This window comes from Trichosurus vulpecula, chromosome 5, assembly GCF_011100635.1.
Source record: "Trichosurus vulpecula isolate mTriVul1 chromosome 5, mTriVul1.pri, whole genome shotgun sequence".
NCBI classification, from domain to species: domain Eukaryota; kingdom Metazoa; phylum Chordata; class Mammalia; order Diprotodontia; family Phalangeridae; genus Trichosurus; species Trichosurus vulpecula.
In genome coordinates, this window is record NC_050577.1 from 96027628 (window position 1) to 96052356 (window position 24729).

Below are 24729 nucleotides of genomic sequence, written 5' to 3' on the forward strand. Positions count from 1 at the left end.
CTGCAGGCCTAGGACTCTATCCACTCTGCTACCAGATGCTTCAGTACCAGCACCAATGCTATCTTGGGCTGCATTGAGACAGGTTCCCTGTGCTATGTGCTGACTGCTAGGGGTAACAGAAAAAAAAAAGAGAGAGAGAGAGAGAAAGATGGCCCCTGCCCTCAAGAACCTCACAGTCTAATAGAGAAGAAAACATGAAAATTATATATTAACAAGACAGATATAGATACGTGTGTCTATACACACACATGCACATATATAATGTATACACATACATATGTACGTATGTGTGTGTATAAAATAAAGTTGGAGACAATCAACAGAGAGAAGGCATTAGCATTAGGGGGAATCTAGAAAGACTTCTTGTAGACAGTAAGACTTTAGCTGGGATTTGAAGGAAGCCAGGAGATGGAGAGGAGAAGAGAGAGAGGGTTCCAGGCACAGAGGATAGCCAGTGGAAACGCAGAGAGATGGAAGACAGGAGGATCGTGAGCAAGGAACAGCAAAGGAAGTAGTCCCTTTGGATCACCGAGTATGTAGAGGGCAGTAAGGTATAAGACCAGAAAGGCAGAAAGGACCGAGTTATGCAGGGCTTTAAAAGCCAAACAAGATTTTATATTTGACCCTGGAGGTAACAGGGAACCACTGAAATGTAAGAGATTGATGCGGTGAGACCTTCATTTTAGGAAGATCACTTTGACAGCTGAGTCAAACTGATGAGGATGGCGTGGCATTGGGAAACCAACCAGAAGGCTATCTTAGTCTAGGTGTGGTGTGATGAGGGCCTGTGCAGAGGTGGCGGCCGTCACGGAAGAGAAAGGAGAGATGTTAAAAAGATAGAAACGACAGGATTTGTCATTTCACCTCCTACGCTCTCAGTTCCGGCCCTTCCTGTCTACCCACCGTCTGTGCCGCGCCATGAATTTTCCCCCACATTCGGGCCTTTGTTCATTTTGTTATTGCAGTTCAGAATGTCTTCTCCATCCAAATTCTGCTTATTCTCCAAGGCTCAGCTCATGTCATCTCCTCTGGGAAGCCTTCCTTCTTTACCTACTCTATCTTGCACTTACCTCTCCTTTCTCTGAGCTTCTGCTGGACTTATAGGTCAATGCCACCACCCAACTTGGTCCTAAAATATGGTGCTTGTTTTCTCCTTCATTTGTATGCCCCACAGTGCCTGGCTAAGCCTGGGCACATGGTGAGTGCCCAGGAAGGATTTGTTGACTAAGTGGATTAGGCCAAGCTGAGACTGCTGAGACCTGTGCCCCAGGAATGTTTACCTCTGGATTTTCAATTTGATTCTATTCAACAGTTATATATTAAGTGACTAGTATGTATCAGGCACTGTGGTAGACGTTAGGAATACAAAGACAAAAATGAAACAGTTTTTACCCTCAAGGCAGGGGAGAAATAATATGCATATACAAAAGTAAGTGCAAATTATGCACAAAGTAATTTCTGGGGTTAGGACACAGAAGGTGAGGGGCAGCTCTGAGCACTGGATTTAGAGTCAAGGAGTTCAAATGTGGTCTTAGACCCTTTACTAGCTGTGTGATCATGGACGCTTCTCTTAACCTCAGACTCAATTTCCTCACCTGTAAAGAGGGGATGATAATAGCACTTGCAGCACAGGGTTGTTGTGAACCTTAAGTGAGATCCTATATGTAAAGCACTTTACAAACATTAAAATGCTAAATAAAGTTAGCTGTTGTTGTTATTATAAGTTATCATGATGATGATAAACAATAGAATGAATCCTCCTCAGGGCACAGGAAAGGACGGGGTGGAGTGGAAAAGGAACCTACAGGGGGTGGGGCTCTTGTGGATGAGTCTGAGGGAGCTGGGAGTGGTGGCTGAGGATGGGAGCTTCCCTAAGCAGTTTAGGTAGAACCATGAGATTCTGAGTCTGGTTTTTTGATGTGACAGAAGACAATCCTGAGAGCCAGAAGATGGTATTGTGTTCATTCACTGCAGCGGCCTCAAAGAACTGACTGATGGTTCTGTCTAATGAAACTCCGAAACTTCTGGGAAATATGAATTAGAGGTCGAGTCGTAAGCTTGCCGTTGTTATTAATTATGATTATGGTTATACTTTCCTCCATGGAATGGGCATGTTCCCGAGTGCATTTTGTGTATTAACCTAATTTCTGTACATTGGATCTGCCCATTTCAGATGAATAAGGGAGACTATCTAAAGGGTTTATTGTTTTTTCAAAGCAAGAAATCATCTCTTAATTTATCTTTTCAATGGATCTGGATTTTCATGTATTTCAGTGGATTTGCTTAAAATAGGGCTCACCTGTATTACTGGTACATTTACTGCTGTTCTGGTGATTAGCATAAAGTGCCCTCCTTTGTACCTTTGTGTGTGCTTCCAAAGCCAAAGGGGCTCCTTGGGGACACTGATGTGCGCTCCTTGAAGGCAGGGATTGGTTTTGCCTTTCTTTGTATCCCCACTGTTCAGCAAAGTGTCTGGCACATAGCAGGTGGTGTCCAGAGCCTCAAAACTCTATAAAGAGAGCCAAAAGCAGTGTCCTTAAGTTCCCTGAATCACAGCTCCATGCTTGGCCTTAAGATTTTGAGGGCTATCAAAATGTGAATGCCTCTGAGAAAAAGAATAATTTAATTCTCTTCTGAGAATTCCCTCTACTAATGAAGTCACGGGCTTAGGACCTACATCCTATCACATCTTTCCTTGTCAAGACCAGGGTAAACAGCGTATCCTGGGTCTCTGTCCTCTTTAAATGACCATGTGGGTAAAGTTGATAGAGAGTATAAAGGGAGATACTGGGATGGTAAGATAAAAGAGGGTTATAGAAAATACTGAGGCTTTTAAGTGGACCTGTGATTTCACTGGTTTAGAGTGATTCCAGGGAGGAAATTCCTCTACCAAATGCAGATCACAGACCAACACTTTCTCTGTAACTCACAGTCTTAGAGAGTTGCCTGGGATACTGAGATGTTAAGTGACTTGCCCAAGGTCACCAAATCAGTCTATGTCAGAAGTGGATTTGAACCCTGATCCTCCTACCTCCCAGGCACAAATGAATTCACTAATGCCATGCTTCCTCAGGTGCTTCCCAATAGTGATAAAAACATCCATATTCTTTTACCACCGCCAGGCACATACCCCAAGGATGTCACGGACATACACACCAAAATACTTACAGGAGTACTTTTTGTAGCAACATAAAACTGGTAATCAAGAGGTCCACTCACTAGGGAAGGGCTAAACATATTACAGGGCATAAATGTAATGCAATATGACTGTTGTCTTTCTGAGTACGGTTACAATCATGGAGGCTGCCCCCTCTGTCAGAGGCAGAGAATAGAGATTGTTGGTCTTGGCTCTTGCTTCAGCCTCTCCCGCTACTACCACATTTAGGACCCAATTTTTGCTTGGCAATAAGGTTGGGCTATATCTGACACCAAAATTCTGAACTCGGCCAAAAATCATGAAGATATTAGAAAAGATGTGGATTCCAAGAAGAAACCACACACACACACACACACGCACGCACGCACGCACGCACGCTCATTCATTTACCCTTAATGCCAATCCCAGTAATGTGTTGTTCTGGATGTTTTAATCAAAACCTTGAGGGGATACCCATTCCAACTTGAACAAAATCCTCTTATTCTTACCTCTAAGATCAGGTGATTTTCTTTACCCTGAGAATACACTGAGCTGTCTTTAAAGAAGCATGCAGCCACAACATCAAAACGACCCTGTTCTGCTGTTTTTCACTAACTGCCTGGACTCTTCCAACCCCTCTACCTGCTTGAGGGATTCTGAGACTTGAATCACGGTACTTTCCTAGGAAACCCAAATTCCAATTAGTGCTCTCTCCCCTAATCTCTTTAATTGCGGATTCATAGTAATTTTTAAGTTGCTTTCTTCATAGCTGAACAGATAAGAATACTACTAATTTCCTAATTTTGTGTTGTATCAAATCAATTCAAACAATAACCTAGCAAATGAAAAAAAATCCATTTCTATTTTGTTTCCAATTATTTTCCATCTCCATTTCCTTTCCTTTTCTTGGAATAGGAGCGGATATACAAATGGTTATGTCACCCTCATCCCTCAGTGTGCTATCTAAGCTGAGGGTGCAGGGTAGGGAGTACCACTGACAGGTGTCTAGAGAGCCTTTAAAATTGGAAGGTGGATGGTCAATCACTTGTAGTTTACACATTCTTCTATCACTAGCTTTGGCTGTATCCAGGGCCAGGGGACTCCTTGACAGCCTGGTTAAGCCCAGTAAGTACTTCTGGGACTGCTACCTGATTCCTCTGGTTATAATAAGGTATAAAGTTCTTTTTCCAATGCTAAAACCAAGGAACCGTATGGGGTCTCACTGAGAAGAAATTTGGACCATTACTGGCGATGTGGAGATTTTTCCCAAACATCTCCCTTCATTATCTATCAGAGAAGAGTGCCTGCTGAATTTGAGAAGCTAGTTTGGGATTATATTTTGCACCCCAAGTGCCAGGCTAAAAACTTCTTTGTACTTTATCTTTTGTGTGTGTGTGCGCGCGTGTGTGCACGTGCGCACGCACGTGCATGGTATATCTGAGATCCCAGAATGGGAGGGTGGGTTAATTTCTTTTTGCTTTTTTTAAAAAAAATCTTTTATCTTTCCAACTACATGGAAAAATGATTCTTAACATTTGTTTTTCAAAGTTTTGAGCTCCAAATTCTCTTCCTCCTTCCTTCCCCTTCCCCCTCATTGAGAAGACAAGAAATTTGATATAGGTTATATATGTGCAGTCATGCAAAACATATTTCCGTATTAGTCATGTTATGAAAGAAAATACAGACCAAAAAAAAACTCCCAAGAAAAATAAAGTTTTTCTTTTTTAAAAAGGATGCTTCGATCTGCATTCAGACTCCATCAGTTCTTCCTCTGGAGATGGAGGGCATTTTCTATCATAAGCCCTTCAGAATTGTCTTGGATTATTATATTGCTGAGAATAGCTAAGTCATTCACAGTTACTCACTGTACAATATTGCTGTTACCGGGTACTCTGTTCACCTGGTTCTGCTCACTTCACTTTGTATCAGTTCATGTAAATCTTTCCAGGTTTTTCTGGAAGCATCTTGTTCATCATTTTTTATAGCACATTAGGATTCCATCACAATTACATACCACAACTTGTCCAGCCATTTCTCAATTGATAGACATCATAGGGGGTCTCTTTCCATGAACTTGGTCCTCGAAGGAGAGGAGGGACTGGAGATGTTGGAACTATAACAGACAGAGGTACAAAATGCTTGAGGAGTGGGCAGCTGGGCAACCAGAAAGCTGGGGCAGAGTCTGACAGAAATCAACGTATCAAGAAGAGGTCTTTCTGAAATAGTGCAAGAGCCTGTGGAGTGACAGTTCCAGGAGAGAACTTATTTTTATAAACAAATAAAAATGAATCTATGTTGATTGATGGGTCCTATGACAAGTTCTAGTCCAGCTTACTGAAAGAGGAGAAGTTGAGAAAGTGCTTGGGCATGAGTCTCAAGTTTTTCCGGACAGCCTCAGAATGGACCAAGTATCCCAGTTTTCACAACTGGGAAACTGGTTCAAGAATCTGGTCCCCCACCTCCCAGGTGAAGATCTGAGAGGAAATACAGGCCTCCACAACCGAAATGATTACTCACCATGAAACTGTCCCCATTATTAACTCTTCCAGTCTTGGCTGGCTTTCTCATCCTTGTTCACTGCTTAATTATTACATTTCAAGTCAAAGTCCCTCCCTGGAGTCCTTTTCCCAGGGGGAAGATTTCCTTATTTTGAAGTTTGAGGAATAAGGCAGTTTAGCCTAAGAAAGTTGAAACTTTAGGCTCCAAAATGAAGTTCACAAAAAGACCCTAACATAGAGGCAGCCATTTATGGGCAAGGAGGTCTAGGAATTGCAGATTATGTGATTTCAGAGATGTAAATACTCTTAGAGATCATCTAAAGTCTTCCCACTGCACCCTCATACATTCCTCTTTTACAGATGAGGGAAACCAAAGCCCAGAGGTGACACAGCTAGTTAAGGACAGATAGAGGACTTGGGCTTTTTTCAACATGCCAAGTTTCTGTCCAGCTGGTTTTTAGTGAGCAACTTCTGGGGCCAACCCTGGGCCTGGTGTTGAGGGGATGGGGAGAAGAGAAGCAGCTGGCAGAGTCCCGCCTCTGAGCACAGAGTGTGATTGAGAAGACAGGACTCATAGAGGTACAGAAGTGAAGTAGCTGATGAAGTTTAGGAAATCAGAAAGGGAGGGATGGGTGTGGGCTAGAGTAGTCATAGAAGCTTTTGGTTAGAAAGCACTTCAGAGGTAGAGGAGTCAAATCCTTACCCACATGAGGAATCCCCTCACACCATTCCAAACATGGTTATCCAGCCTCCACTTGAAATCTCCTACAATAAATTCACTATGTTGTCCAGTTCCCAGCCCACATCCACCCAAGAACTCCATTTTACTTTTGGACAGATAATTTTTCCTTGTGTTGAGCTTCCCTGAAGTTTCTAGGACAGGGGTGGGGAACCTGTGGCCTTGAGACCACATGTGACCCTCTAGGTCCTCAAGTGAGGCCATTTGACAGAATAGGCTGTGCTTGAGGATCTACATGTTACACGTGGCCTCGAGGCCAAAGGTTCCCCCCACGCCTGTTGTAGTACCTCAGGATTTCTGATTTCTCTTCAATGTCTAATGGCCCATCAGTAAAACAGAGGCAGTAAATACCTAAGTCACTGGCCAATCTCACAGGGTTTAAGCTGGTTTAGGAATAATGGGTCCTTTGAAGATAAATCCTTCTGTCAGAGCCTACTTTCTGGATGCCTTTTCCCTTCCCCTGGCTATACTCTAATGAGAGCAAATCTTTGCCCTTTGAAGACAGAAGAAATCAGGTTTATTCAATAAGTTCCACGGTCCAGCTGGATCAGACAGGTCAGAGACAAACTGAGTAAGACAGGCCACTTTCTCCCCAAAAAACATTCTCTGACCTCACCTTCTCCCTCTGAGTTGCCACAGCACTTGGTTGAATAGAATGGAATTAGATAAATGTAAATTAAAGCAACTTTAAGGTTCCAATTCACAAGCGGAAAATGACAAACGCTGGAAGGGCTACAGTATAACAAGCACATTAATGCACTATTGGCAGAGCTGTGAATTGGTCCAGCCATTCCAGAAAGCAATTGGGAACTAAGCCCTAAAAGTTCCTAGAAAGTGCTTTGATCCAGCTATACCACTACCAGGCCTATCCTCCCTTACCCCAAAGAAATCAAAGAAGGAGGGAAAGGATCTATATTTACAAAAATATTTATAGCAGCTCTTTTGGGAGCAGCAAAAAATTGGAAACCAAAGCAGCATCCTCCCACTGGGGAGGACAAATTGTGGCAATATGAATGTGACAGAATATTATTGTGCCATGAGAAATGATGAAGTGGACAGTTTCAGAGGAAACTGGGAAGGTCTTTATGAACTGATGAAGAGTGAGGTGAACAGAATTAGGAAGACAGTTTGTACAACTGTCTTTGGAAAAAAAAATTCGGAAGATTTTAGAATTCAGGTCAATGCAATGATGAACCACAGGTCCAACAGAGAGGTGATCAACCTAAAATCCAGAAAAAGATACATTTTCAGAACACAGCCAATATGGGATTTGTTTTGCAGAACTATGCAGCTAGGGATTGAGGGCTTTATTTTTTCAGTTTTTAAATGAGGGGGTTTTGGGAGGAGAAATTAATTTTTTAAAATAATAGTAATTATATATTATAGTTAAGTTGCTTGTATTTCATTTTTCTCTTTGCATCCCAGACTAGCACAATGCTTGGTACATAGCAGGCATGTAATAAATGCCTTCTGGATGCTGTGATCAAAACCTTGGGATATTCTTTCCAATTTTGAACTAGAAGTTCCTACTCTCACGTGCAAGACTGGGTGATTTTCTTTACCCTGAGAACACACCGATTGTTTTGCTGCTTTCTGGTCTTTACCTAATTACACTACCATGTAATATTGCGCATCATCTGTGCTGATGCTGGTTGACAGAGGAGAATCTATTTTTATAGACAAAATCAAAGGTTTCTGTTAACCCCTACGTGTAGCTCGGGGAGGAGAGGGGGCTTACCTAAACTTTGCCTTGCTCCTCCTCGCCCCTGTGGAATAGGTACGGAATAAAATGATAGGAAAATGAAACAGTGCACAGTCTTAAAGTAAGGAGAAAGATAGTTGTGTGTACGTTGCTAGGAAAGCGTCCCGGTGGGCCGTTCCAAGCACGGCCTGGGCAAAGGCAGCACGGCTGGACCAGCACGCGGGGGCCAGCTCTAACTTGGCGGGCCTGGCGGAGGGGAGGGGGCGCCAGCCGGGCTGTTTTGCATGCGGCGGTCGCTGCCTGCCGGAGGCGGCGGGCTGGAAGCTGGGCGGGGCCTGGCCGGGCCGGGCAGAGGAGGGCCGGGCAGGGCTGGGCGGTCCATCGGCGGGGCCGCTGCTGTTCGTCCCTTCCGGTGCAGGTGGCGCTGTGAGGGCCGCGCTGCCTCCAGGAAGCCTCTCGGGCGTGTGGTACGGGGCTGCCAGGCTGCTGTTTGGAGCCACCGCAGCTGCGGAGCGGCAGCAGGAGGAGCAGCAGCAGCAGCAGGAGGAGGAGGAGGAGGAGCAGGAGCAGGAGCAGGAGGAGGAAGAGGAGGAAGAGGAGGAGCGTGGATCCCCAGCTCCAGGGCCCGAGGCCGCAGCTGCAGCCAGCGCGGGTGGAGAAGGGGCCCAGCCTTCGAAGGGGAGAGGGGGAGGAGGGAAAGGAGGAGGAAGGGGAGGAGGAGGAGGAGGGGAAGGGCCAGCTCCAGAGCCCTCCCCGCCTCCCGCCCGCGCGCGCTGCAGCCGCCCCGGGGCCTGAGAACGAGACCAAGGGCAATGGCCGAGGCGGCTCCTGCTCCGGTGAGAGATCCCCCCGCGCGGGCCCACTCCGGGAGCGGGGTTAGAGAGGGAGGCACTCGGGGTCCCGCGCACCCCCTGCACCGGCCTGGGCCCGGGACGCTGCGTGCGTGTCGCCGGGGCTGGCCTAGGGTGGGAGGGGGCTGTGTGTGAGCTGTGGGGTAGGGGCCGGCCGGGCGGGGGGGAGGGGGGGTATGAGTGGAGAGAGAGCAGAACCGCGTGACCTGGGTTTCCCCGGGAGCTTGGCGGGGGGTGGGGGTTGGGGTGGGAGCTCCCCCAGCTTTGTGTCGGAGTAAGAGAGCGGAGATTGCGCGAGTGGCCGAGGGACGCGGAGCAGGAGGGCTGCCGGGAGCCTGGGAGGCCGTGTTGCTCATTCTCTCCCGACCTCCCTGCACACACCTCTTCCCCTCCCCCCCCATTTCCCTCTTTTCCCTTCCCGTCTTCTTCCTTCTCTCCCCATCCTCCCTGCACACACCCCCCTCTGTCCCCCCTCCTCCTCCTTTTTCCCTTCTTACTTTCCCTTTTCTACTTTGCTTTCTTCCTGCTCTTCTCTCCTCACTTTCCTTTCCCTCCCCACCCTCCTCTGTTTCATCACCCTTTCCTTTCTCTGCTCTTCTTCCCCTCCCCATCCTCTCTGCTCTGTTTCCCTTCCCTCCATCCTCTCCATCCCCTCGCCTTCCTGTCCATCCTCTTTTCCCTTCCCTGTTCCTCTTCACTCTCCCCCATACTTCTCTTCCTCCCTTCATCCCTATTATCTCCTCTTCCTGGCTCTCTTCCCTTTCTTGTTTTTATCCCCTTCCCTCCCTCCCCTCCCTTCCTTCCATTCCTCCTTCCTCCCTTCCGTCCCATACTTCCTCCTTTCTCTCCCTTTCCTGTCACCCAGAGCCACAAGTTCCATTTCAGTATGGAAAATCAAACTTTATTATATGAGTAACTCACAAACACGAGTAAAATCCAATTCAGCCAGCTTTTTTCTGAGCATCTACTTTATGTTTGCCCAGCCCAGATCTAGTCTTTGGGAGTTAAAGAGAAACTATCCTAAAGAAGCTTGTGGGTAGCGGGGGAGATGTGACAAGGGCCCAGAAAACCGTTAAGTAGCACTATAAGACAATACAAAGGATGTCACAAGGCAGTAGTATGAGTAAGTGCTGAGTGGCATAGACAAATGCTGTGTGTTCATAGAGATCACTGATCTGGATGAGTCAGGGAAAGGCTGGGGGGGCAGTATACTCAGGAGTAAAGCATTTGATTGTAGCCTAAGAAGTCCCCACTTCAAATGCAAGCGCTTCCCCCCATCTTTACTGTTATGTCTCTGAGATAATCTCTGTGCAGTAGAAAGAGGACTAAATTTGGACTTGGGTTCTAATCTGGTTTTGCTTCTTACTGTGTGAACACCGACCTCTCTGGGGTTCAGATTCCTCATCTGTAAAATTGGGATAGTAAGTAACAGATGCTACTCTTCTGATAGGAGTATTCTGAATGTGAGAATAGCGTTTCACAAATCCTTATGGGTTTATAATGAATATTATAATAAACATATAAATGTCAGTTGTGATATCATTATACTCAGTACTTTCGAGGTCTGTGGTTTCATACCACGTGATGACTGGAATCCCTTTCTGCTTTTAGTAGATGAGTTTTAAGAGTAGTTATAGCTAAAAAAAAAGTTGTCACCGTGCAGTTAATTAGTGATGAGCCTCTCAAACCAACTTAACCTGGTCCTCAGATAACAGACATACTTTTGAGTCTGCCACTCACGGCCTTTCTGGCTTGGATTTGCCAGAGCACTTGTGTTCCGCTGGCACAGCCTTCAGAAATCCAGGGTCACCTCCACATCAAAGTAACGCATTAGAGCAGGACTTTTGTTAAAATAAAATAATGATCTTGGCGTCGTAGACAAGGCCTTGAAAGATGGGGTCCTTGAAAGATGGTTCGTGTATGAATGATGGTAGAATAATGGAGAGAGTAGTAGTGATAGAGGAAGGAGGCTTCCGAAAAAGTTCAGAAATGAACGTAGAACGTAGTGTGCAGAACCAGGGTAGGGAACTTGTGTTGGGGCAGGGTGCTGATGGTAAATGGATGATATTGGAAAAAGATCAAGATGTCCACAGCTTTGCTTTGTCCTGGGTACTGCCCTTGTCCTGAAATCCTTCCATCAAAGCAGTTCTAGTTCTCTCTACCCATCTAAATCCTACCCATTCCATAAGGACCAATTCAGATCCCATCTCTGAGAATCTCAGAATTGGAGGGGCCATAGGGGTCATTTTATCGAGTGCAAGAACTTGACAGGTGATCATACCACCTCTGATTGAATGCTTCTAGTGACAGAGAGCTTACAACTTTGTGAAACTCTGTGAAGTATGATCTCATCCTCCTGTGAATTCCCATAGTATTTATTAGCTACAACATTTAGTACCTCATCAGATACTGCTTTGTGGCATCCTGGGTTGTTAGTTAACTTGGAGGGTTTTTTAACTTCCTGTGGGTACATGGTCTCGTCTCCTTCAGTGGATGATACCACCACAGCTACAAATGCCTAGAAAGTTCAGCGTGTGCCATACTAGTTGAATGAATAGGCTGTTCTTTGGCTATATCGTCATCATCTCAACAAACGTTTATTGAATGCTTGCTATGTGTAGGGCACTGTGAGAGTGTGTGACAAATCTGTAGTTCACTCCCTCTCCTCCAGACCTCAGTTTGTGGTACTGTCATCCTGCATCCTCATTTCCCACCCCATTCCCTAGCTCTGCTTCCCCCATGCCTATGACGGTCATAATTTGGAGGCATCCAGCTGGGGAATACTGGGAAAACAGAGGGAGTGAAACTGGTCTTTTCTATCATTTCCGGGAGATTTCTCCGTGGACAATGGCAGCAACAATTCAGGCCATGGAGAGAAAGATTGAATCCCAGGCTGCCCGCTTACTGACCTTGGAGGGACGGACGGGCACGGCTGAAAAGAAGCTGTGTGACTATGAGAAAATGGCGGTGGAGTTTGGGAACCAGCTGGAGAGCAAATGGGCTGTGCTGGGCACCCTGCTGCAGGAGTATAGGCTGCTGGAGAGGAGGCTGGAGAACATGGAAAATCTACTGAAAAATAGAAATTTCTGGATCCTGCGGCTCCCCCCAAGCAGTAAAGGGGAGGTCCCCAAGGTAACAACACCATACCCAGAGAGGTGGGTGGCCGGGCAGCCTGGAACAGCAAAAACAGATCAGGTACCCAGGCTTATGTAGATAGATGTGTGAAAGCATATAACCCTTGTGGTTTTAGGTGCCCCTGACATTTGATGACGTGGCCGTGTATTTCTCGGAGCAGGAGTGGGGGAAGCTGGACGAATGGCAAAAAGATCTTTACAAGCATGTGATGAGGGGCAACTATGAGACGCTGGTCTCCTTGGGTAAGATACCAGACTTTTTTTCCTCTTAGAAGTTATCTGTGACCTCAAAAGTCCTGAGTCCTCCTTACCACCTCCTGATATCGATATAGATAGCCAAAGAAGTTGACCATGGGGTCAGAAGCCTTCTCTCCCTCTTCTGGTGCCCTGGTATAATTAGGGCCCTGGCTGACCAAAGCTCTCTCTCAGCCGAGATGGTTGGCAAATTAGCTAAAGTCAAAAAATCCCCATCCCAGGCTATGTGGGAGCCTAGCACTTCAGCCTTATCAGAAAACTTGCAGACTGTTCTGTCACATTGTGGGGGAGTGAGTGGTGAGTCAGGATAGGTGAAGTGGTTGGTTCGAAGGGCAGAGCTGATTGTACTGTTGCCACCTGTCCTAACATCTGGCCTTTTTATGAGCACTGGGTTCAACCATACATTCAGGGAGTATTTATCTACTGTGAGATTCTGTGCCCTGTGATGTTCAAGGCTATTCAACATATTCAAGGCTGAATAAGAACCTTTCTTTTACCCTCAGGTAGCTTATATAAAAACCTGTGTGGCGAAATGATTCCTAACAATTAGGACTGTCCCAAAGTGGGGCGGATTGCCTCACAAGGTAGCAAGTTTCCCATGACTTTAAGTGTTCAAGCAAAAACTAGATGACCATTTGTCAGAGATAGCATAGAGGGGATGAGATGAAGAAATGCTTGTTTAGGTAGTGGTTTCACTCGATAACTTCTGAGGTCTCAATATTCTGTAACATTTCAAGCATGAGGGAGGTGGGGAACAAGGGCAAAGTTGAATCTAGAACCTACGCATCACAGACACTCAGACTCATAGAATTTTAGAGGAAAAGACCTTAGAAATCATCTAGTCTTATCCTCTTGTTTTATAGACAAACAAGTTGAGGCCCAGAAAGTTCAAAGGATTTGCCCAAGATCATGTAACTAGTGTCATAGGCATGGGAAGAGTTGAAAAACAAGACGACTTATGGTTAAATTCCCAAATGTATGGTGTAGGCAGAGCTGTAAAGTTTCAGAGTGATCAGGGAAGACTTCACAGGGGAGGTCAGACTGGATCTGGGCCCTGAATGATGAAAAAGATTTGTATAAGGGTTCTGTCGTTTATAGAGGAACAGAACATGCCAAGCCCTGGAAAAATGATGTAGTGTGTAGTATATTAGAGGAGAGTAAGGAGACCGGCTTAAACCAGAGTTTGATTAGCAGGTAGTAAGAGAGGACACTGGAGAGCAGAGTTGCTGTCAGGTAAAGGCCTCAAATGGATGAAGGAGTTTTTGTATCATTGCTTTAAATGAGTCAGAGACCTTCTGGATATTTTTAGAACTATTATACTCTAAGATTTATTAATATGAAACGCCTTCACATAAAGTGGATTATAACACTGTATCCTAGCAAACAACTCTGCTCACAGAACATGATAAAGGAAAACAAAAAGTGGGACTCCTGGGAATACACCATAGCTCTGGAATCTCCTCCCTTCCCTCCTTCAATTCAAATCATATACCTATTCTTCAGGGCCCAGAAGGGGGCCTGATCCCCTTGGAGGGATCTTGTATTGGTCTTAAATATTTTTTAATGTAGGTAGACTTGATTTGTCTAGTGGAAGTGGTTTCTCTGCTGGCCCTGGTCCTGAAATGTTATTTGCTCATGTTACCTACCTTACAGTTGCTGGCCATAACTGTTGCCCTATGCCAAGCCTGTGGATCAAATTTAGTCATCTTCTTCCTCAAAAGAAGCTAGAAGTCCGGACAGGCTATTGACCCCTGTTTGGCATATGGGTACTTAGATTTATGACCAGGTTCTACACAGCAGCAAATACATGTTGCTCCAATTTGAAGGTCAACCTATTTAGTTCACATAGTAACACTTAATAACTTAATGGCAACTGAGTTTTCCCACGTGTAAACAGTGCTCACCCCAATAAATGAACTGCATAGAACAGTGAGTAGTGATTATTCCAGTCTTTCTGTTTCTGCTTCTCATGAACCCACTGGCTCATGGATATGCTTCTGCCCCCAAACTATTGCTTGGGTAGAGAGACCTCACCTGTCCTTATATGCCCCAAGTTTGAGGATTCTTCTTAGCATAGGAAAGGTATTCTCTATGTAATGATAAGTGGTCTTTTCAGTGTTATGCTCAGGAGTATGTGGAGGGGTGGACTGACTGTCCTTGAGGAAAATACCTACCCCACAGGTCTTAATTTCCCTTCCCTTGACCCCTGGGCCAAGTTATTAGAAGTCTCTACTTGTTACCAACTAGCATTAAATACCCTGCTCATTCCATGTGACCTGGTAAGAGTGGACTTCCTTTCCTCAACTTTTCCCTCCTTACTTCATGATTCTCATCAGTCGCCAAATAAATGTCTGAAAGCAACAGTATATTTTCTGTCAGGATTTCACCATGCAATAATCATCTTTAATACATAATATCTAGGCAGGGACGACTGGTACTATTGTCTGAAGACACCAAGAGACTGTCATCTCTAGGAATCTTCCCCGATTCAGTTCCATCTGCCTGATTGCCAGTCTTTGGATGCAACGTAACATTGGCTAACCTCTCTCTCCTCTGGCAGACTATGCCATTTCCAAACCTGAGGTTCTCTCTCGGATTGAACAAGGGAAGGAACCATGTGGCTGGCGACGTGCAGGCCCCAAGAATCCAGACATCCATACAGACCCAAACCCAGGTGAGGAATTTGGGGAAAAGGCAGAGGAAATGTTTCAGTGGTCAGAAGCAAATGGGAAAACTAAAGGAGATAGTAGCAGGAAGACTGCTTTCTGAAGGAAATGTTGAACTTGGAAGTCAACTGTAAGAAGAAGTTTTCCTCTTATGGTTGAGTTATTATGAGAAGTGCTTGGAAATGTGGTTGAAGCAAGGACACTCAATCTTAAGTTGGAAACATACTCCAATTCTTAAACCATCTGTAATTTTTTTTTCAACGTGGGTGCTCTCTTCACTGACATTCATGACAACGCTTTTGTGCCTTAGTAAGATGGTCTTTTTGAGTTCCTATGGCTAAGTGCTTCCTCTCTTTGTGGTCACAGCCTGGTGGTGAGCCTTTTCCAACTTAGCTAGATGTTCCTTAGATGACGAATGCTCAGTCCACTGTGGCTTTCAAAGAGCCAGCCACCTCTTCTTGATGAGGGGTTAGAGAAGCTAAAGACTCCTCCTTAGCAGAGGAGGAGTCTTCAGTGAACCTTAGGATTTCTTTGGTATTTAGCTCTTTAATCTCAACATAGGATTCATCATTTCCCCCATTGCTTTTCCCATGATGCCTAAAATTCCACCATTAAAGAGCCATTCCTTTGGGTTTGAAGGCTTTTTGGTCTTGTAGAGCCTCTTTTGAAAATGGAAATAAATAGTAGGCTCATCTCATCATAAGCTAGCGTGGCACATAAGGCATGAATCTGCGGCCCCTTTTATTAAGAGGATTTGTTCTGTGAAGTTTGGATTCAGTCAAAGGGCTGCACTTGAGGATCTAGTGGGTCACATGTGGTCCCGAGGTTCCCCCCTCCCTGCATTAAAGCCTTCAGGGATGGGATTTGGAGGGAGGATCAAATCAGGAGGGCATGGGTGAAGAGCAATGAAGGGAGATACCTCCAAAATTTTGCATCTTTGTCATGGACCAAAATGTCATTGAAATGCACCAAAAAATTAAAAAAATTCCAATTTGAAAATGCAGTTGGCTGTCCGTGTTGTTTCAAGAAGGTAGAACTGAGCCACCAATTGAATTCAAGGAGTGTCTCAATATCTCTTTCAAGTGTAACAAACCTCAACATTTAGCTAGTGTCTTTGAAAAAACCTTGGACAGCCAAGTCTATTTGAAAAAGGGGACTGTAGTTTGCACAGCCATATTTCCTTCAGACCTTGGCTCGTAGATCTAGAACTAGAAGAAAGCTCACTTAGTCTAACCCCGTCATTTTACACATGAGAAAACCAGGACCTAGAAGGTTGAAGTGAATTCCTCAGGGTCATACAGCCAAGTGTTAGAGCTGGGATTGTTTATTCAGGTCTTGTGTGAATACTGCAAATCACCTTTCTACTCTATCACCTGGCCTTTATTCCAGATAGGCAAAAGCGTGCTGTAGATGTGATCTGCCTTCCTATAGCATTACTTTCAAGTGTTGAGTCAAGGGACAAGGACTCTGCCATCAGCTAGGTGAAAACTGGTCTCTGTGGTTGCTGGAGTTCTTTTCTCTCCCTTGTTGGAGCAGATCACAGCCCTAGAATGGTTTCCCTTGTCCCATCTACCTTTCCTCATTTTCAGCATTCTTTAGACCAGCTCAAGTCCTTACTTCATGAAGCCTTTCCTGCCTGTTCACTAGGCCTCTTGGAAACTCCTTGGCTCCCGTGGCCCTCAGAGTCTGTACCAATCAGGCCCACGCTCCAGTTCACTTCAGGTCTTCCAAGTGCTGTTAGGACTGGAGCTACAAAGACGAAGATAAAACTGTTCACCCTGTTTTATAAAGTTTAATCTTGTCTGTCTGAGTAGCGATCTTCTTGACAGTTGTACTTGGTATTAATTCAGCATCCCCATTACTGTTGAGGGCCTCACTAAACGAGGCATTAAACACTTTTTAAACTGTTTTGAAGTTGCTAAGCAGGGCAACAGCGCAGTCAAAATTAGAACTCGGAGCCTTGGTGTGAGGGTGGGGGTGGGGAGAGAGTGACAGTCGAGGTTCTGACATCACAGTAGTGCCTTACGGCTGTCCTCTCCAGAGTCCTTCCACATCTGTTATCTCATTGTATAGCCTTTATAACAATTCTGTGAGGTAGGTGAGGGTACAGATTACTATTCCCATTTGACAGATGCGGAAACTGAGGCGAAAGCATCTTGCCTTTCTCATTGGAACACCATGTGAGAGCTCGAGCCCAGAATGAATGAATGTGCCGTCTGTTTCTCTCCTGCAGGGTCTCCTGTTCCTGCTCCTGACCTTTTACTTCAGATCAAGCAAGAAGGCGAGCTAGGACTACAAGGGCAGCAGGCTTCAGGGGTAGAGGCGTGGGTGGCCAGTCAGCCGGACACTGGAGAAGAATCATGGGCCCTGAGTCAGCTGAACTCCGGGGCGGCAGAACTCTCTACTGATGTTAGTCCTGGTGAGTAGCTGAGAAAGGGGGGCCGAGGGAGACCCAGGGGGCCAGGCTGCCCCCAGGAGCAAGTCTCAGAGGAGGGTGCTGGGGTACGGGAGTGGGGGGTGGCTCTGAGGAATAAACAGCCACCTGGCCTTACTGGTTTAAACCTTCAGCTGCCTGAAGGCCACACCAAATGACTTCCAGAAGCATCTGACTCCCATGATTTAATGATCACCAACTTCTCATCCTGGCTCTTGAGATGATATTTTGCCTTGCTTGTGCCCCTTGACCAGTGCTCCCTCTTCATTCCCAAGGGGCTCTGTGGATGAATCCATAAGTTCCTGGGTACTTTAGAAATAGAAACAAGACAAATGGAGTTGGAAGTGGTAGTAGAGAACCATCGTGGTCACTCAGAACACCTCCATCCTTGGGTGTCTGCAGGATCTGGCCTGGTTTTCTTTCCCTACGGTTCACCACCTTACCTTTCCCTTCCTTCCTCCCCCATCAGTTCCTCTAACCAGCGCTCTGGTCTGTCCTGTCTGCAGGTATGCACCCTAGCTTTTCCACTTCCATCCCAACCAACTCGTGGCAGGCAGAACTCCCACCCCACCATCCTTCATCAGCATGCTCAGATGGAACCCTAAAACTCAATACAGTGGCCTCTTCTGAAGGTATGATGGGGAGGCGGAAGGAAGGGAATGTTAGACCTGTGGAACACATTCGCAAACCTTAAAGTCTCTTTAGAAATATCAGCAAATCTTAGTTGTAATTTAAAAAAAAAAACCCAGAATCTCTGCTCTGGTTATAAATGTCAGGATGTACTTAAATGTACTTATGAGCATTAGCTACAGGCTTACTATGTGCCAGGTACTGTGCTAAACACGTTACAGTCCTTGTCTCATTTAATCCTCACAACAGTACTGGGAGGGAGGTGCTATTAGCATCCTCATCTAGATGAGATGAAGTGACCTGCCCAGGGTCACACAGCTAGTAAGTGTCTGAGGCTGGATTTGAATTCAGCATCTCCCTAATTGTGGTGCTCCGTCCATTGTCCCACCTAGCTTCAGCCTAGTTTCTTGCTGAAATGCTTATATGTTTAAAAAATTTCTCATGTGAAATACTTTTCTTGGGGGACTAGATCTATGGTTTCATTGACATAGGGAACTCTCAGTGAGATCTTCTAACAATGCAGATTGGCACCTATTAGTCCTAGAGAGTCATCTGAGGAACTTAGAAGTTCAGAGTCTTGCCCTTCTGCCCTCGGGTGGGGTGTCCAAGACAGTATTCCAACCCTCTGAACTCCTGGGAGACTCTGAGGTTACTCTGTTTACTCCACCAGGCTATACCACATGAAGATGAAATTAAAAAGTGCTTATGGATGCTCAGACACATTTTTCATTTACTTGTGGTGACTATCAATGTTCTATGTCAAGATAGAATGTCTTACTTGACACAAATCATTTGAATTATTAACAACATAAATGGAATCCAGATTAATAAGCTGGCTAATTATTTTTCTTGCTATGGATAGTAGCCTGATGAAGTATCTGGAAACACATATCCTTCTCCCTATGGGAAAATCCCATATTTTTGCCTTCAGTCACAAGGTGGGCTTTAAAAATCTGCATGTTTTTGTGGTGGCTACATTTTTAGGGTCCAGAACTTTGGGTCCTTAGCTGACATTCGGAAATGACATACTTCAGTGACAGCAATAATTTGAGGGGGACAAAACATCTACACAAAAACTCTTTGCTGGCACCTAAGTCCTAAATTTCCCCACATCTCTGATTCTTATTTCTCCGAGCTCAATGAATGAAGTCAGTGACGTGTGGACTCTTTCTCTTTCAGCGGATGTGAAAATCGTGATCAAAACGGAGGTCCAAGAGGAGGAAGTCGCGGCGGCGGCAGCCCCAGTCCATCCTGCCCACCTGGAGGCCCATGGGGCCCTATTTGAACCAAGCCAAGTGTCTAGGCTCTTCCCCAATAGTGTCCAAGATACAGCCTGGGAGAATCAGGGTAACCCGTTTCCTTCCCAGGAAACTCTGCTGGGGCTAAGGGAACCTGCTCGACCAGAAAGAGACCTCAGTGAGCTCAACCCAATCATGGCTCCAGAGGAAACCCTGCCTGGAGACTGGCTCTTTGGTGGGGTCAGGTGGGGATGGAATTTAAGGTACAAGCCTCCCATGAATCTTCCTCCAAGGACTGGTCCCGAAGGGTTAACTTATTCCACCCCAGACCATGGGGGAGGCACCCTAAATCCCAGCCAGAGCCCAAGACCCTACAGTGAATCCTGTAAGTATCCAGGCCGGACAAAGGGTTTTGGCCACAAGTTGGGTCTTAAGAAGCATCCACCAGCGCCCCCTGGGGGAAGGCCCTTCACCTGCAGCACATGTGGGAAGAGCTTCCAGCTGCAGATCAGCCTGACCATTCACCAGAGTACCCATCAGCGTGGATGTGCAAGGTCAGGCCAGGACTCAGGAGCCCGAGATGGGAATGCCCTGCGATGTGGGGAATGTGGACGGTGCTTCACCCGGCCGGCTCATCTCATCCGGCACCGGATGCTGCACACAGGTGAGCGACCGTTCCCCTGCACCCAGTGTGAGAAGCGTTTCACGGAACGTTCCAAGCTCATCGACCACTATCGCACCCACACAGGAGTACGGCCCTTCACTTGCTCAGCCTGTGGCAAAAGCTTCATACGTAAGGACCACCTGCGCAAACACCAGCGTAACCACACAGCAGGGCCTAAGGGGGCAGCCCTTGTACCACCCCTCCCGCCAGCCACCAGCAGCCTCCCAGATCCTTTTAAGAGTCTTGGCTCCAAAGGACCATTGACCCCAACAGAACTGGCGAGTGACTGGACTTATGGTCTGAACGCCCTAGGACCTACAGATGGCAACAGTCTGTGAGGTTGGGCAGACAGGAGCTAGGCAGCTCCCTACCCCTGATGCTGCCAGGTTCACAAATTGAAAAATAAAATTTCGTGATAACAGGATATTAGAAGGAGGCTGGAGACAGCAGAAATGGCAAATATGAAAAGAAAATAGCAAATGTGAGATGACAAATATTAGTCACCTAAAATTGATCATGACAAGGAGCGAGAGCAGCTGTCAATAAAAATTCTTAGATTGTGCATTCGCACTGTAGAATTTTTAATAATTTAATATGAAACTTTAATTTTTTATCCCTAAATAAAAATCCAGGAAAATAACAGCGATGACTTACCTTTTTGCAACCTTGGGCAAGTCACTTTCTTTCTCTGGGTCTCTGTTTCCTGTAAGTGGGGTTGCCTTCAAAGGTCCCTTCCAGTTCTGACATCCTGCAATTGGACAAGATAGAGAAAAGCCGCTTTTGCTTTTAAAATGAGGGTCTCCTATCTATATCCTCTGTACCAAAAGTGAAAGTGAATGTCAGGGAAAAAGGGCAAAAAAGGATCTGACCCAGCCCTGAAGCTCTTTCCCAATATCAGAAAAGTTTTAATTGTTATGGTTGCAGGTTTAAAGCTCCAGCCTGCTGAGATGATAGCTTTGACTTTGGGGATCAGACAGGGCCCTTGGTAGCAATGGGTTTTTCAGGTTTTTTGAGTGTCACTTGTAAGGTGCCCTGATGGTAGGAAACTATGAAATGAAGGCATTTGGGTGCTTTGGGGCCCTCGGCTGATGTGACAAGGGAGGACCACTTGTGTTTGCAAGATGGTGGGGTGGGGTGTAGAGGGTCCCCTTCATTACTTTATATTCATGCCTTTTAAAGGAAACTTGGTGAAAAGGGGGACCCTGTTATAGGGCTGCTCTGGGGTGGCTTCTTGTAGAAAAGAGTAATACGGAGAACAGGAGAGGAAAGAAACTGTAGAGAACATCTAATCCAGGTGTGGGGAACTCAAGGCCCAGGTTCTCCACCCCTGATTCTAATCCAAGTTCTTCACTTTATAGAGGAGGAAAAGAGGTTGCACTGAAGGGTCTCACCTCTAGTTCATACACTTAGCTAGTTGGTAGTAGAGCCAGTAGGAGCCAGGTCTCCTGCCCCTGCTCCCCCAGGTCTAGTGTTTCTTCCCATAGACCAGATTGCCTTTTTGTTTACTTTCTCATGCATTTGTAGAATGCTTTATGGCCCCTCACAGTGAGTCTGTGAGGTTGGCTGGGTAATTGTGTCATTCCTATTTCCTAAACAAGGAAGCAATCCCAGAAAGGATGGGACTTACTCAAGGTTGCTAGTTAGGAATAAAGTCTGGCCTAGGACCCTGTCATCGAGTCTTACTATATTATCACACCCTATTACCTGGTTTTGCTTTAGCCAGTGGCCTTGGAAATACTACTGATCAACCAGCCTGGGAGAATTCATTGTCCCAGGTGGGAAGAACTTCATCCGTAAGGTTGCCACTATGGATATTCCTTTTCCCTTTGAGGAAGGAACAGGGCAAGTTTTGTGGAGAGAAAACAGAAAAGAGGGGAAGAAAAATATATCTCCTATATATTTTGTATTATACATATGAGATTGATACGGTTGTTAAGAAAAAAAAAAGCCAAGAAGCAGAAAGCACCTGTTGTAATAAAAATAAAAACCTAAGCCCCAGTTGGATTAATTCCATTTTAACCATACGATATACTGGTGGACCTGATGTCTCTAAATGTGCCCCTGGGACCAGACTGCCTGTCTGCCAATCCTGGGGAACAATAACTCTGCTAATTTTTAGTTTATGGCAGGGGAACAATGAAATATTGGGAAAAATCACAATTTAATAGTTTTTAGTACCCTTCATATTAAAGTGCCTTATTAATTTACTGTAATTTTTTAATGGTGCTATTCCTTCTGGTGGTGAAGACCACAGCCCCTCATTCTGTCCATGTCCTATACATCCTCCACAGGCAGTCTACGCAGCGTGCTAGAGGCCGATGGATCTCTTGAAATTAGACGGATATCCAAACCATCCATCTGTTACTGCTTGCTCTCCCTATATAACCAGTCCTTGTTTTCCATTCATCTGTTTCTTTGATGATGCAGAATTCTTTGTTAATTAATCTGCCTACCATGCACCTCTACATTGCCCTGGGGAAAGTGTGTGTGTGTGTGTGTGTGTGTGTGTGTGTGTGTAGGGGATAACAAACAAATGTTGTGTACTCAATAATGCATAACCATTGTTCTCTTCTTTCCCTTACATTTTGGGCCCATCTCCTCATTCACCTACAGAGTCTGGTTCTGGGTTTTCCATCCAAGTGCATATTCTAGTCTGGACACCAGGCATTCTACATCCACTTGTTTTTTCCTAAGTGGATAGTTAGGCTGAACTCGTGGACCTAATCTGAAAATTCTGCAGAGCTCTGGGCCTGATGCAATCGGCACAATGTCATCTGTGACCAGGAGCAACTGGAGGCCCTCGGTCTATAGCCTAGACTTAATCTGTAAGAATGACGAACCCTTTTGGTGACTTGCCTCCCTGTTTTAAGGCCTTGCTTAGTATTAATCATTAGAGGGCGGTTAAGCAACATTATCTCATTGCATCTTTTAAAGACCCCACGATGGTTTTACGTTACATACGCAGAGGAATCACACACCTTGTTAGAAGATAATCTTTAATAAGCCATTTTTTGCTTGACCCAATCAAATGCTTTTTATTGTTGTTAATTTGGGGATTTAAGTTGATTAGCTGATGAAATAGTCATGCTTGATATGTTTAGACATTGGAAAACCTAGGAAAAAAGAGGAAAAGTGAGTTTCCCACCTCCCTCCCCATCCTGCCTCTCCCCCATCCTTTTAAAAATTAAGCAGTTTTGGGGAAACCCCTTTCTCTCCTGATTTTTCCCCAGTTCTTATATGAGCCTTTATATCTCTCCTTTGGACACGTATCTGGACTTCAGCTGCAGTAGTTTCAGCCACCCTTTTTCTCTCTGTCTTCTAGAAGGAGTGGCATTTATCCTGAGGGATACCCACAGAAGATGTACTATCTTAGCCAAAGAGTTCATGAGTGTGTGTGTGTGTGTGTATGTGTGAAATGAAAGTAAGACGTATTCCCACCTCAGTCTTAACACAGATCATGTGGCAGTGTGTAAAGAGCGTTGGATTGTAAGTCAGGAACCCTGGGTTCTAATCCTATCTCCTCTACTAACAAGCAGTATTCTTGGGAGTCACATAAACTTGTAGTTTTATATTTCTCCTTCGTTAAGTGAGAGGGTTGAATTAGCCCTCTCTGGTCCCACCCAGCCATAAGACACTGCAGTTATAACCATCTCAGCCAGCCCCACACAAAAGCCGCAAATAGGTTTACATACATACCTACCCGGGCACACAGACATATATATTTGAAAAAACCATGACTGATCCAACTGCCTTTCTTTGCTATAGCAAAGTGCGGGGTTGCTGTGGAGGCCAAGGGAGAAATCTTGCTTGATTATGCATATTTGTTATAAGGGCTTTGCTTTCCTTTTTTTCAATGAGGAGACTAGGGTGGGAGGACAAGGAAGCATAGGAATAGACTGGCAAAAGAAAAAATAGGGTCATCAAAGCATTTTTTTTAAATACAGAGAACAGAAGGAAGGTCAGAAAAAAGCACAGACAAGCAAGACAGCTTTGAAAGCTACAGGTTGAATTTAACTACATACTTAAAAAGAAAAGTAAGCTTGTACATAATAAAAACAGGGAGGCAGCTAGGTGGTACAGCAGATTGAGTACCAGGCCTAGAGTCAGAAAGAATCATCTCCCTGAGTTCAAATCTGGCCTCAGGCACTTACTAGCTTTGTGACCCTGGGCAAGTCACTTAACCCTGTTTGCCTCAATTTCTTCATCTGTAAAATGAGCTGGCTCCAGTAACTTTGCCAAGGAAACCTCAAATGGGGTCATGAGGAGTCAGACGACTCAAAATGATTAAAAACACATAATAGAGGACTGAAGTTTCATCAACGATATATTTTCTTTTCTATTCTACTCTGCACATGGAAATGTCCTTTTTATTTGTTTTTTATTAAGCTTAGAATAAGTTGTGGTGCCCAAAAAATGGATCTCGCTGTGGGCAAGCTGGTGGTAAGCCTCTCGAAATTTAGGCTAGTTCTTGAATGACAGATAGAATCTGTCCATGAGACCACAATCAAAGCCTTGCTGGGTTGGTAGGACCTTCCAGTTTGCCCTCCATCGACAAAGGTTTCGAGATTCAGCCTATTTATATGAGTGAATGACTGAAAAAAAGTACTAAGCACTCGCCACATGCAAAGCACTGTGCACTGGACATACAAATGGAAAAAAATAAGACCATATCTGCTCTCAAGGAGCCCACAATTCTGTATCTCTTGAGGGGCTGCCTGACCTAGATACGTATATGGGACAGGGACTGGACCTGTGATTTCATTAGTATATGGAACTCCCAAG

The 24729-nt window shown here is 45.3% G+C and overlaps 1 protein-coding gene across 2 annotated transcripts; it reads left to right on the forward strand.

Annotated features, from left to right (window-relative positions):
- The first annotated feature begins 8528 nt into the window (after window positions 1-8528).
- ZNF746 (zinc finger protein 746) lies at window positions 8529-20587 on the forward strand. Of its 2 annotated transcripts, XM_036759092.1 has the most exons (7): window positions 8529-8911; window positions 11759-12058; window positions 12177-12303; window positions 14876-14989; window positions 17215-17400; window positions 17922-18047; window positions 19225-20587. In XM_036759092.1, the coding sequence occupies exons 1-7, from the start codon at window positions 8888-8890 to the stop codon at window positions 20283-20285; spliced, it is 1938 nt and encodes a 645-aa protein (XP_036614987.1). In that variant the 5' UTR covers window positions 8529-8887; the 3' UTR covers window positions 20286-20587. The 2 variants fall into 2 exon arrangements, with proteins under 2 accessions (XP_036614987.1, XP_036614986.1); XM_036759091.1 differs by lacking the exon at window positions 8529-8911 and having other exon boundaries at window positions 9719-12058.
- Window positions 20588-24729: the final 4142 nt, after the last annotated feature.

Bases quoted from the DNA above. Each gene is read 5' to 3' on its own strand.
- ZNF746 (XM_036759091.1), top strand. From the start codon at position 11,666: ATGCCTATGACGGTCATAATTTGGAGGCATCCAGCTGGGGAATACTGG. The intron at 12,059-12,176 runs GTAACAACACCA...TTGTGGTTTTAG, and splicing joins GTAAAGGGGAGGTCCCCAAG to GTGCCCCTGACATTTGATGA. The intron at 18,048-19,224 runs GTATGATGGGGA...TTTCTCTTTCAG, and splicing joins TACAGTGGCCTCTTCTGAAG to CGGATGTGAAAATCGTGATC.